Genomic DNA, 14656 nt, shown 5'->3' with positions numbered 1-14656 from the left:
AGTACATTTTCTTCAGGCTGTGATGAACATTTTAGTACAAATGTTCCACTTTCTCAGTAAATATGGCCCAATGAGTTTGTTTTTAAGTGGGACTTTATGTGGGAGCAATAACAGAAAGCAAAATGTGCAATATATGTGTAAATATCAGGAAATTGGACAACAAAGATACAATATTTACAAAAATGTTTTTAATTTCATATTGTAATAATATGAAAAAGAATAAGAATAATACATTTTGTCATAAAGCTCCTTTCATGCACAAAATGCAGCTCAAAGTTCTTGACAAGTTCAAACGGAAAAGAGCAGACAATTTAAACAAAGAAGAATTTAAAGTTTAATTTAAAAATTAAATAAAATAAAAACAATGATAATAAATATGTATGAATAGTTCCAGTCAATAGAAACCCAGTACTGTGTAACAATAATTATCATCACTTTCACCACCATTATTATTTTAATAATTGTAATAACTATAATATTACTATGTACCATTAAATTACTGAATTTATAGCACAAGCAACTAAAAATGTATCAGTTACTTTAGGTAAAATCTCCTCTTAAAGTCAGAGTGGGAATGAAAATTTTATGCAAAAGTATTGATCAGCTTTAAAGGACGGGTTCACAATTTTTTATAACTGTCTTAAAACATCAGTCAGGAGCGACAGTATAGATTTTGGCCTCCATCACTTCCTTTGAAAGCACATTTGAAGGATCTTTCAATAGTCAGTATGAACAGGAGGAATGATTACAGCGAGGAAAACCTCTTTCACTGTTCATATGGACTCCTGACTGCTGGTTTAACACACTGGAAACATTGTGAATCATCCTATAAGCTGAACAAAGACAAATGCTGTATAACACAATCAAATCTTGCTTTCAGCGAGCCTGGATAGGACTGTACAATGACGTGAACAGCTGGAGGTGGTCGCTGTCAGACAGACATTTCTATAAACCCGGGGAGGCTGAGTTCAGAAAATGGTACCCTGGGGAACCAAACAACCAACACAGTGCAGAATACTGCGCACAGATGTATGATGGTGGACAATGGAACGATGCGAATTGTACCAAATCCTTTCGTGCAGTCTGCTCTGATGTCAGAGGTGAGAGTTATAACTAATGGTTTGTTCTTCTGAAGTTACTCTTCAGTTTCCTACAGATTTGGGCCTAAATAGTCCGTTACATAAAAATCACATAAATGTGAGCCCTGTGTTCAATTCAAGGTGTGAAGTTGAGTCATGAAGCCAGTTTATATGAAGCCTGTTGACCCATTCAACTCCACCATTAACACAAGTTTATCCCACGTCACTGCCTCAGTCGAAAGGGGTAAGAAAAGGAGGCAAAGTGGCTCTGATGTGTCTTTATGGATGAATGTGTGCTTGCATATTCATATGTATGCAGCTCCATACTGAGATTTATCATTCAAAAATAGTAATAAACACAATCATCACCTCAAAATTGTACTTGTACAGTACTTAAGTGAATATATTTAGTTACTTTCCACCACTGGATGCAGAACATCTAAAGAGTGAAGTGTAGACATGTGAAGAGGCTGTTAAAAATACTCATTAATATTTCTTAAGATGTCAGTGTCTTTAATTATTATTTTAATGAATGCATTCTTTTATTGAAGTGGTTCTCAGTGGATTTATAATGACACAGAAACTGCTACAGAAACTGGCATTATTCATTATTCACTGATGTAAGTAACAGACAGGAAACAGGGGTAGTAAGAGAGGAACGACATGCAACAAATGTCTGTAGCTATAGGCTACCAAGACCTGGGAAAACTGTATGTCACTTCTACACAGTTCTTCACTGTGGTCTATTTTCAGGGTCAGTTGTGACATTTGTCCTCATCAACACTATCATGACATGGACTGAGGCCCAGAGCCACTGCAGAGAGCACTACACAGACCTGGCCAGTGTGAGAAATGAAGAAGAGAACCAGAAGGTGAAGGATCTGATACCTGCAGGACAAAAAGTCTGGATCGGCCTCTTCAGAGACTCCTGGAAGTGGTCTGATGGAAGCAACTCCTCCTTTAGGAACTGGTCTCCATCGGAACCTAATGGCGGCAATGAGTATTGTGTGGCAGCAGACTTAGGCCGTTCTGGACAATGGGAGGACTGGACCTGTGATGTGAAGAAAGCATTTGTTTGCTACAAAGGTAAGCCATGATTCAGTTAGCCTTTAAAGGATGATTCACAATGTTTCCAGTGTGTCTTAAACCAGCAGTCAGGTGTCCATATGAACAGTGAAAGAGGTTTTCCTCACTGTAATCATTCCTCCTGTTCATACTGACTATTAAAAGATCCTTCAAATGTGCTTTCAATGTAAGTGATGGAGGCCAAAATCCACAGTGTGTCAACATTTAAAAGTCTCTGTGAAGCTTCTATTCAGCTTCAGCAGTCTGAGTTAGTCATATCAAGTGGATATCTGACACATTTACAGTCTTTTTAGCATCAAATTCCCTCTTTGTGTTTCCTCGGACAGTGTTTCCCTGTCGAGCTGCGGTGGAAGTATAGTAACAAAAAGAGAGACTTTGGCACTAAAAAGACTGTAACGTTGAAAGATATCTACTTGATTTGACTCATTTGGACACTGAAGCTTCATTTTAGCTTCAGATAAACTTTGAAATACATTTTTGCACAGAAGGAGGACTGTGCAAAAATGTCCCCCATCACTTCCATTGTAAGTGCATATGAAGGGATCTTCTAATGGTCAGTATGAACAGTCAAGTCAAGTCAATTTATTTATTAAGCATATTTAAAAACAACAGAAGTTGACCCAATTGCTTTACACAGACTGAAAAATACAATCAAATGTAAACACAGACAAATTAATAGGGTAGAATAAAATAAATAAAAATAAATCCTACAAACACAACAACATTGCACAGAGGACGAATCACTAATAGAGAGAACAAATAAAGTAAAAACAGAGCGTAACTATTCATGTCTACATGATAACTATTAACAGGCTGAAGAAAAGAGATGGGTCTTCCAACAGGTTTTAAAAATATCAGTTGAGTGGGAGGATCTAATAATGAGCAGCAAACTGTTGCACAGTTTAGGGTCGACAATGGAAAATACCCGATCAGCTCTGAATTTTAACTGTCGGTGTGGAATGACAAACAGTGATTGGTCGACAGATCTGAGGGGATCAGGAATTCAGAAAGATAAGCTGGAGTCTGTCCATGCAGTGCTTTAAAAACAAATAAAGAATGTTAAAATCAGTTCTGCATTTTACTGATAACCAGTGAAGAAAGGTCAGTGCAGGAGGAGATAAAAGCATCTACCATGGTCCCTAAATCCTTAACAGACAGAAATGATTTTAGTTTTATAAGTGATCTAAGATGGAAGAAGCTGCTGCTGACAACGGACTTCATTTGTTTATCATATTTTAAACCAGAATCAAAGATAGTGCTGAGATTTCTTGAGTGGAAGTTAACATTCAATTTTAGAGGCACAAGAGTATTTACTGAGGTTTTGCAAAAGTCTGAAAATTAGGGCCTCAGTTTTATCCTGGTTTAGCTGCAGGAAGCTTTTTGCCATCCAGGATTTTACATCCTCAATGCAGCTCAGCAGGAGTTAAAACAGCTCGGATCAGCAGGACTGAGGGGGAGGTACAGCTGGGTGTCATCTGCATAGCAATGGTAAGAGATATATTACTTTTTCTATAAATAGACCCCAGAGGGAGTATGTAAATGGGAAATAGAATAGGGCCTAATATGGAACCTTGTAGTACTCCACATGTGATAGATGCAGAGGAAGAGGACACATTATCAATTTTAATAGATGCTGATCTGTCCTGGAGGTAGGAGGCAAACCACAGAAGGGCCCCTGAATGCCAACAACATACTGAAGGCGGTCAAAGAGGACGGAGTGGTCAACTGTGCCAAAGGCAGCAGATAGATCTAAAACAATTAAAAGAGTGTGATTTCCTGAGTCTAGGGACAGGAGCGAGTCATTTGTCAGCCTCAGGAGAGCAGACTCTGTGCTATGATGCTGTGAATCCCTCAGTTTGAGTCTTGAGCCACTTGAGAGAGACATACTCTTTTGGAATTGCTTTCTATCGCCAGAGTGTAAGAAGCTCTGTCAACTGTTGCTCAAAGAATACAACCAACCACTTTTAGGATAAATTAAGATATTTATTAGTAACTAAAATCTGGAGTATACATGATGAAGCATAAGATAATAATAATAATAATAATAATAATAATAATAATAATAATAATACCTATAAATTATCAAATATATATATAATAATGAAAATTATTCAGCAAGAGTGAGTCGAATTGTTTGACTTGAGGCTAACGTATTGCAATGCTAAGGGGAAGCTAATTCAACTTCAGTAAAGAAATTATATTTTAATTATAATGGTATTCGACATCAACCCTTGATCACAAAGCCACATTATGCCTTAGTGTTGAAGACAGAAGTTATCTCAGGGCACTTTCCACATAGAGCAGGTCTACACTGAACTCTTTAATTTACAGAGACCCAACATTAACCCATGAGCAGCACTTTGTGACAGCAGCAAGGAAAGAAAACTCCCCTTTAACGGGAAGAAACCTCAAGCAGAACCGGACTCTAGGTGGACGCCATCTGCCTTGACCGGTTGGGTTGAGACAGAAAGAAGGAGGGAGGGAGAGAGACACAAAGAAGCATAATAACAACAACAATAATAATAACACTGATAATAATAATAATAGAGATGTGACTAATAATTATCATAACAATAATAGCTGGAGAAGATGTCGAGGCAGGACACCCACAGGACAACGCCACCATCCCTGCAACATCCCTGCAGCCATGGACCACAACTCAGACTCCAGATTTTCCTTCAAGACAAGAAAGCACAAAAACTCCGGAGAAGAAGCCAAGTTAGTGACATGTATTTACGATACATCAATGTATACAGATGGAGACGAGGAGGACACATGGATGAACCTACTCGTATCCCTAGTCGCTGTGTGTGTGTGTGTGTGTGTGTGTGTGTGTGTGTGTGTGTGTGTGTGTGTGTGTGTGTTTAAGTTGAGTTTGGGACATTGCTTTCTGTGCAGTTTATATGTTGGTGTGAAAAATGTGTCAATAAAACAACACTCAGAAGACAAAGTGAGCTGATGAAGCCTGTTTGTTTTTCAAAGCGCCTGCTTCAAAGTACGTGGTGCGAGTGAGTCTGAAGAAGAACTCCGCTCTGGATCTGAATGACCCTGCTGTGATGGAGAACATCTTGAAGCAGGTAGATCATGTTTGATCTCTTTAAAACATTTATGTGTCATCATTACTGAAAGAGGACTAGTGTCAAAAGAAGAAAGAATAAATCATCTGAAGTTAAACTGTAATAAATATGAATATTAAAGTGTGAAGCAGGTTGTTTCTAAAACAGAGATTCCAGATGAGGAAAATGTAACTGAACAAGAGCTTTTAGTGAAAAGTTTTCTCTGTGAACAGTGATGGAAAGTAACTAAGTACATTTACTCAAGTACTGTACTGTAGTACAGTTTTGAGGTACTTGTACTTTACCTGAGTATTTCCATGTGATGCTACTTTCTACATTTCAGAGGGAAATATTGTACTTTCTACTCCACTACATTTATTTGACAGCTTTAGTTACTTTTCAGATGAAGATTTGACACAATGGATAATATAACAAGCTTTTAAAATACAACACATTGTTAAAGATGAAACCAGTGGTTTCCAACCTTTTTGTCTTTTGACGTCTTACAAAAAGCAGTGTGTAGTCGGGGTCACATTTCACATGTCTATAAGTTGTTAACAGCTCCACCAAATAATGATTTTTCCCTCTAAACTTCTCACATGCTTTCATTTCAATAAATGTTCAAATGATCCAATATTTCAGCAAAAATCAAAGATTAGAGAAAAAGTCCAAAAACTGAAAACAGATTAGTGTATCAGAACTTTGTTTTTTCTTCTTTCCTCCCCCATTAATCATCTCACCACCCCTCAGATTTATCTGCTGACCCTTTGGAGGGGCCGACCCCTAGGTTGGGAACCACTGGACTAAACTAGCTAACTGTATATAAAGTAGTGTAAACTAGCTCCACCTCCAGCAGCTACAACAGTAACATGCTGCTCTAACACTGATGCTTCACTATTAATAATCTAATGATGTCATATATAATAATATATCAGTCAGAGGGACCAAACCACTACTTTTACTGCAATACTTTAACTACATCAAGCTCATAATACTTATGTACTTTTACTGCAATACTTTAATTACATCAAGCTCATAATACTTATGTACTTTTACTGTAGTAGGTTTTTCATGCAGGACTTTTACTTGTAATGGAGTATTTTGACACTGCTGTATTTTTACTTCAGTAAAGGGTCTGAGTACTCCTTCCACCACTGTCTGTGACTGATATTCAGGACAGTAAATGTTTTTGTATCTCAGCTCAAACAGAGGCTAAAGCAGAAGGGGGTGAATGGAGACGTCAAACTGAGCTGGAGGAAGCAGTCCGATGGAAAAGTCTTCCACAAGGTCGAGAAGAAGACAAAGAAAGATGAGTTTTAATGTTGTGTAGAAGTTGGTCCGTCTATTTCCATGAAAGATTTTTTCCTTTATCCTTTAAAAGTGTAAAATATATTTTCTTATGTTCTTTAAATTATACAAATAATGATCATAGTGTATGTATTTCTATGCTGTCACCTTATTAGAAATTATTTTATTGGTTAGTGCATAAAATAGTTATAGTTTCTGGACAACAATGCAGGAATAAGATATACCAGGCTTTGATACACACACAATACTTGTTAGTAGATCAGTTCATTGTTGGTTTGGATCCAAACATGAGATTTGTTGACAAGAAGAAAAATATAGAAAGTTGCCAGAATGATCCTTTAAAGGTTTGATCTGCACACAAAGACATTCATATATATACAAACACACTTTTACCTGCATATACTCGAATTATCCTGAAGTCTTTTAAAGTAATTGTATGTTTTGTATGCTAAAACAAAAAATTATTCCTAATAAAGTTTGATTTGATTTGCACACAAAGACACTCACATATATACAAACACACTTTTACCTGCATATACTCAGCTGTGCATGAATTTTATTAAACAGATAGCAAGCAATAAGCATTCACAAACACATCTCATAAAATCAAGATAAACAGAATTACATTAAATAAAAATATTATGTTGATACTACAAAATAAAAAGAAAGAAGAAGAAGAGGGAAGAAATATTATTTACTGTACATATTTCTTTTCTCTTCTTATAACCATCATTTCTCACTCCAGTTGTCCAACAGTCACCACTTTACTGGGAAGTTACTGATATGTGTGTTTAAGACATTTTTTAAAAAGATGACGAGTGAATTCAACAAAACATTAAAAACCTTATTTAAATGAGAATTTAACCACATTACTGGAACATAAAGGAAGATGAAGATGTTAAGACTCTATAGTAGAATATAAATGAATGAGTAGGACAAGTCTGTAATAAATTAGTAGGAATGATGTTGAATTATGAAGTTAATACATTTTCAGTTCATGTCAGAAAGTTGAAGATTCTACTTTATGTTTATTATTGAGGTCACAGTGGGCGGCGGTGTACTGGAGTATGTTAGATTGCACTGGTGTTCCTAATAAAATGCTTGCTGAGTGTATATAACTGTAAGAATGATCATCTTTTAAATTGTTCCATAAGTGATTAAAACAAGACAATCAATGTCAAAGTGTGTGTCAGCCTGGTTCAGAACAGCAGCTGCAGGTGTTTTCTTGATACTATCACAAGAGATCATCAAAGTCAGACATTTTCAAATCTTCACATGTTGTAGGCACTTTAATGATCAGCAATTCACAAATTATTTATAAGCTATTTCTAAAATACAAAATGTTTGTTCAAACAATTGAAATGGAACAGTTTTTTCACTAAAGTAGGTATTTGAAAAATGAATCATTTTAATTAATATTTCTGTCAATAGACTGAAGATATTTTGATTATTACATTTTCTCTTTTCTCTATTGTATCTTTGAATTTATTAATATTCATACCAACATTTACATCAATGAAAATGTTCAATAATTGAGGAGTGAAGCTTTATTAAAGTAATGGATATATTATTGCCTTGAAGTTAATAAAGATCATTAACTGCAGATTGTGGTCAGTAGTTGTCTGTGGATGTGCTCAAACAAAATTATAGCAAAAAGGGAAAATTACTGAACAAATGTGCAGAGTAAACAAATCATTCACCATAAATTGTTACTGTAATGAATACTTTTACCTTAATACTTTAAGTACATTTTGCTGATAATACTTAGGCCATATAATTTTATGTACGGTAAGTTTTTCATGCAGGACTTTTACTTGTAATGGAGTATTTTTACATTAAGGATGTAAATACTTCTTCCACCACTGCTAAAAATATATACACATAAAAGTCATATTGAATAACTTTGCTCCATGGAGCTTGTAATGCAGACAGCCTTATGCTCTATATGATGATGTGTTCAGTGACCTGTTAGCCTCACAAAACCAAGATTAACTTTCTAGACGACATTTCAGTGGAGCTGTACACGTGACTGGGCCAAACACTAATCGATTAATTGAGAAAATAATCAGCAGATTAATTGATAATGAAAATAATTGTTAGTTGCCGCTCTACCTGTGAGCATCCACGACTTACACAGACTGACACACTGGAGGGAACTACAGAGGCCAGGAGCTGTCAGGGGGCAGGATTTTGAGAAGTCTTTGTATGATTCATAATTTGTGCTTTCAAATTATTAATCGTTCTTAAAACTACTCATTTGCAGTTTTGTTGTTTTTCTTAATAAATCCCATGGTTTGATTGTTTTAAAAGGTGTTAGAGTTTTACTTTGGGTAAATGGTGGATTGTTGTTCGCCCCATAAGGCCGACCAAGGGTGGGACTTAACACTATCACAACAAAGCTTCGTTACGTCACACATGTATCCGGAGTGTGTTGTGCACATGTGTGAGACTGCGAGTGTGTTGGTTGAATCATAGGGGTTGATGGCAGAGCGGGTGCTTGTCAATCTCCAATAATGTTTAAGGAACCTTTACATGCCAGCAACATCGGTGTCATGTGAACAGGTCGTCTCCAAAGCTGGAGAGGTAGTGAGCAAGAAGAGGAGCAGACTGAAGCCCAGTTCTGTGGAAATGACTGTTTTTGAATGAAAATATTTAAACCCCTGCCCATACAAATGAAAATCCCCCACGTGTCTTAATTTCTTTTTTTAGTAGAACAATCATTTTCCTGATTACAGCAAAGTAATGCAGACAGTTTTATTCCTTTATGTCATCTCACTGCTTAAAGCCTGTTATAATATAAATCTGTTACAGAGCTTACTGTCCCTTATTCATCAGAGTTTATAAAAGTAATAAGGGGTTACTAGTAACCTTATTAATAAATGACTAATTATCTCCATATATATTTATACATCCACACACTGAGACAGTTTTTGGTAAATAACTTTTATTGAAAAAAATATGACTGAAAACATTAAACAGATGACAGCAATGAGTTCACTTATATTTTGCCTGTTATGACGTCTCACCCTGAATCCTTACATATAAAAGCAACGTCAAAGTCGCCCAGCAGATGTCGCCATTTAAACTGTATCAAATGCTTGGAAACTGAACCATTTTCAACACAATTGCTTCATATGATTCACTGTTTCAGAAAGCCTCGTTCCTCCCATCACTAATCAACACTGCTTACTTATGAAATAGTGAAAGGAAACTTTAAAAAAATGAATTTCAGGAATACGGTGTGCTGTAAGGGACAAACAGTGATCATTGCTAAATTCTCAGGGAAATAGACAGCGCGACAGTGACACCCAGTGGCTCGTTTAGGCTACTGCCTTATACTGGCAAACTAGGAGATCCGCATTTGCAAATGTGTACTCTGGATATTGCAATAAAACTCTGAAAGACAGCTTGCTCTCTGTGAATTCATCTGAAATTTCCACCACAATATCTGGTGACGAGGATGGGATCCCAGTAACGTGGGCCAGCGGCTCATCGGCTGAAGGGAAAACTGTGCACAGGCGGCCGGTCTGGGATCGGCTGACAAACTCCATACCTCCCCATCAAAAGGGTGAGAAGACGGATTGCTGGAGGCTGCTGAGTCCGACGCTGGCTCGCTGACAGGATCTCAGAGAAACATGAAATGAAATGAAGGAATTCACACAGAGGTTTGCTTCGAAGTGACGACCTACTGAAATTACTGAGTAATTCAGTCAAACGCTGTAGTGGGGATCCCAAAGGAAGAGAACTCTCTGATTCTTAAATGATTTGTCGGTTCTTAAAATGATAATCGTTTGGAAGAGACCAAGCTGTCAAAGTGAGACATGTCTCAAAAAAAGAAAAAGAAAAAGTATAAGAAGAAAAAATGGAAAATAAAAAGAAGACAAAAAACAGGAAAAAGTAGTAGAGTAGAATAAAATGTGTGTGTGTGTGTGTGTGTGTGTGTGTGTGTGCAGTATATTGTCTGTGTATAAGAAAATAAAAAAGGGAAATTCAGGCGTTCAGGTGCATTGTTTGTGCAGCACATTTCAACAACAAGGCAACTCAATGTGCTGTACTAAAACATTAAAATATGAGAATAAAAGTTATAATGCAAGTCTGCCTTGATTTAAGAGAACAAAAATAATATCTGCAGTTATACACATTGGTGCAAGGGTAACTATGAGTAAAATAGTAAGAAAGGTGCAAAAAACTGCTGGTGTGAAGATGAAAAAGGTCCACCCATGGTCATAGTGAATTTGAAATTTGAGCAAAAAGGTTCAGTTTTCTGTCAAACGGAAGCTTTGGCCCAAGACGGGAGAAGAGAGAAGAGACTGGCTGATGTTTGAGTCTTTTGTGTGCTCAACAGTGTGTTAAATATGATGCAATTCAGTGGGTTTGCTATGTTGTGACCGAATGTTTGCTTTTGCTGACGTGTGCGTCTCCCTCAGTGGTGAAAGTTGAAATAGCTGGTATAGACGAAGGCCGGACGCCCAACCCTGGAGGTGGAGCCGAGGGACACACACTCACACAGCGGCAGCAATACAGAATAGACACACACACGCGAGAGCAGCACACAGGCAGAGTAGACTTTGTCCAGGTTTTAAATAATGCAATGGATTTAGACACTTTGTTATGATTGATGTGTGGTTTTCAATGGAGTTTATGATCTATTATCGTTGATCGTGATAGACCATCATCTAACACAGTTTTTTACTTAATCAGGCAGCCTCATTGAGATTAAGATCTCTTTTCCAAAAAAGAGACCTGAGAACAAGAAACATTCATAAGACAGGAACACAATCAGTGGACAGAAATAACAGTAACCACACAATAAACAAGGAATTCATAAAAACAGTTACAAGAATCAAAATTAAAAGCATAATGACACTGAAATCTCCAAGGTGAATGTAAGACTCGAGTTGGAGGGCAGTTTGCAGTTCAGAAGCTGCATAGCACCTGAAACCAATTCTGCCAACATACATGAGGGATTTCTAAGGTTCAGCAGTTACTGGATGGTGTTCTGTAGTTATAAAATTTAAATTAGAGGAGAGATGTGAGGTAGTTTGGAAGCTTTATAGATGACAAGTTTACATTATTAATTTTTAGTTGATATTATGGGTGTATATATATATATTTATATATATATATATATATATATAGAGAGAGAGAGAGAGAGAGAGAGAGAGAGAGAGAGAGAGAGAGAGAGAGGCAGTGATCCTCCAAACACAGAGTGGGTTCAGACCATGGACACACAGAGACATGGTGCAAGTGGGTGAAGAACTGCCAAACCCACTAGTAGATACAAACACAATTAGGTCAAGAAGCCATTTGTTACGACCCTCTAAAAGCAGCTCGTCCACAGAAGGTCCAACATAATTAAAGAGTCAGGATAGTTCACAATAATTAAACCAATTTATTAACTAAAAACAACAACTACTAACAAAAGCTGGTGAACCGGCCAAAAAGAACAAAAAGAAGGGAAGACACCCAGACCAACCCACAAAGGGTCGTAGGATCTGGGCTCTCCCCTCTAACCTAAATCTGCATAAAAACTAAACCTAACAGAAAACAACTACTGGACCCACCAAACAAACCAGAGACTAACAAAGGCAAAGCTAAAGCATAGCAAAACAAACACAAGAACAATCAACTGCTGCCAAGGCTGGAAAGTGGAGAAGAGAGAGTGCAAGCCACGTTCCTGCCCTCTTTATAGGTCCTCCCTCAGTCACCAGATCAGGGCCACCTGGGAGAAAGCACAACACATGATGAATAGAATATCACAGGTTATTCATATCCCATCCAACGGGGGGGGGGGGGGGGGGACAACATGATGACTCTTGTCATCATGTTGTCCAGTAAACCCACATTGAACAAGATCTGGTGTGAAATTTGGGCATAGTGCACAGACGAGAGGGTGACAGTTAGCAAATTGACAGGTTTAGGTCATGTTATACAGTTTGTGAAATATCATCCTAGAACAGTGAGCACAGAGATAGCCGAAAGAAGCAAGCACACAATTACAGTAGATATAAAAAAGTGCTCAATATGCAGCCCGTTCTCACTCCCAACTCGTCACATATCGAAGCTTGGTCAGGATCCTGTGGTGTATCATGTCGATAAATGGTTGTGAGGTTGACACTTGAAATGACCCTTCAAGGTAATAGGCAAAAATAAATTAAATTTGTGGTTGACTTTTGGGACTACTATTTCTGCTATGAAGCAGGCTGAATTTCCAAATCCTCCAAAATTGAGTGGTGGGTACATTCATGCTGCGAGAGCAACAAGCATCACAGTAAAAGAATCGTACACCACGCCACTGTCTGGAATCACAGAAGATGGGGATAGAGAAAAAGGGTTAGTCACCAGAGTATCAGGCTTCCCAGGTCAATATGTGCAACTGGGGCGGGTCACGCCACTGCACATGTCCCGATGGGACCTGCAACCCTCAGGGCCCAGCTCAGAACTACTGGAAAAAGCATGCAGACAGAGGAAGTGCAGTACATAAAGCAGATAAGCTCATGCTGTACTACACACATTTCTTATGAACAGGATGAGACTGAGCTAGAGTGGTTCAGGAAAGGTTAAGAATAGACAGATGAGATGCGTGAGACAGGAGCAGAAGTATCAGAAGAACAAAGACAAAAGCTTTTTAAGTATATGACTCAGCACTACACATCTCCCTGAAGAAAAGAAAAGAGCAAAACAAAGTAGTGGGAAAACCTAAGACCATGAGTGAAGCAAATACTGAAGCACGGCAGTGGGGATAAACCAGGTAGACTTTTTTGATGTATTACAGTAATCATCTAAAGCATGCAGAACAGCATGCAGTATGACATTCATTGGTAAAAGAGGTGTACACTTACAAACAGAAGGCCTGCACAGAAAAACAACAATGGTTCAGTTGACAGCTGACTCCCCTGAGCTGACAGATATTCCTACAACTCTCTGGGCTAAAAGTAAATATGATGTTGGTCTGATTAAGCATGTGCAACCAATTGAAATCAATACCCAAATCAGAATACAGCTCATGTAAAGATCAATATCCATTGAAACCAGAGACTATAGAGGGTGCAACACCAGTTTTTAACTCATTCTTGAAAGCAGGAATTATTGTTACATGTGAAACCTCACAGGTCAGAACACCAATATTTCCTGAGATGAGTTAACAGATTTGTACAAAGACCTGCAGGCGGTGAACACAGCAGTATATGCTCATGCACCTTATCTCATCACAGGTTCCATCAGATAGTTAGTGGTATTCTGTTGTTGATTTGGCTAATTCATTTCCAGTATTCTTGTGCACACAGATTTCCGGTGCTGGTTTTGCCTTCTCCTTTAAAGGAAAGACGAACACCTGGACCAGATCAGCCCAGTGTTATTGTGAAAGTCCGGCAATATTCTCTGCTGCATTAAATAAAACCTGGCAGGTTTGAGTCTGATGGAGGGGAGTGCTCTCTAACAGTATGATTGATGACTTAATGATCTACTCACCAACGGAAGAGGCCTGTGAAAATAAAGGCAGATTTACTGGATGCTGTATTGTTACCTGAAGAGCTGGCAATATGCAAATATGAGGCGCATACAAATAACACAGACTCCGTCTCAACAGGAAATACAAGAGAAGATGCAAAAGCAAAGCGTGCAGCGTAACCACTTCCTCTTTACAGGTGCTGACCTGATACAACTACACCTGGAACACCAACAGCTGATTCCAAAGGTTTACAGAGCAGAACAACACCAGAGGAAAAACAGGATGGTATTTGATAGGCCCAAATGATCTCTTTCCCTTCTATACACATGTTGACACACGTGTTGAAAGTGGGGAACACTGACAGACACGAAAGGCTTCTCAAACTACTCAATTTTTTTAAATAGTCTAATCTGTGCAAAACAGTAGTGCTGTGGCAAAGATGTTGATAAGAGAAACATTTCCAGATTAGGAATTCCAAGAAAAATCAGTAGAGATAATGGCACACATGTTGTGAATAAAGCAATCATTTTACTGTCTGAATATTTGGGAATTGACCTAAAACAATTCTGTGCCTACTATCCACAGAGTGGAGGGGCAGTAAGGAAATAAAAAAAACCTGACCAGATTAGCCGGTACAGGACTGAGCTGGACAAAGTCTCTCCGGCACAGAGGAATGT

General features: G+C 37.9%; 1 protein-coding gene across 2 annotated transcripts in view; it reads left to right on the top strand.

Moving 5' to 3' along the window:
* Positions 1-6964, top strand: part of LOC137185207 (macrophage mannose receptor 1-like) — a 35995-nt gene extending 29031 nt beyond the window's left edge. Inside the window, exons 2-6 of one of the 2 annotated variants that reach the window (XM_067593543.1) lie at positions 881-1100; positions 1833-2165; positions 4746-4883; positions 5148-5242; positions 6422-6964. In XM_067593543.1, coding sequence (XP_067449644.1) covers positions 881-1100; positions 1833-2165; positions 4746-4883; positions 5148-5242; positions 6422-6541 — 906 coding nt within the window. In that variant the 3' untranslated portion in view covers positions 6542-6964. The remainder of the gene's footprint in view (positions 1-880; positions 1101-1832; positions 2166-4745; positions 4884-5147; positions 5243-6421) is intronic. The other variant, XM_067593542.1, reaches the window with a different exon arrangement.
* The last annotated feature ends 7692 nt before the right edge of the window (positions 6965-14656 follow it).

The sequence above is a fragment of the Thunnus thynnus genome, chromosome 6 (genome assembly GCF_963924715.1).
Source record: "Thunnus thynnus chromosome 6, fThuThy2.1, whole genome shotgun sequence".
NCBI classification, from domain to species: domain Eukaryota; kingdom Metazoa; phylum Chordata; class Actinopteri; order Scombriformes; family Scombridae; genus Thunnus; species Thunnus thynnus.
Note: the sequence above shows the minus strand (reverse complement) of the source record. Positions and strands in the feature narration are given on the sequence as shown.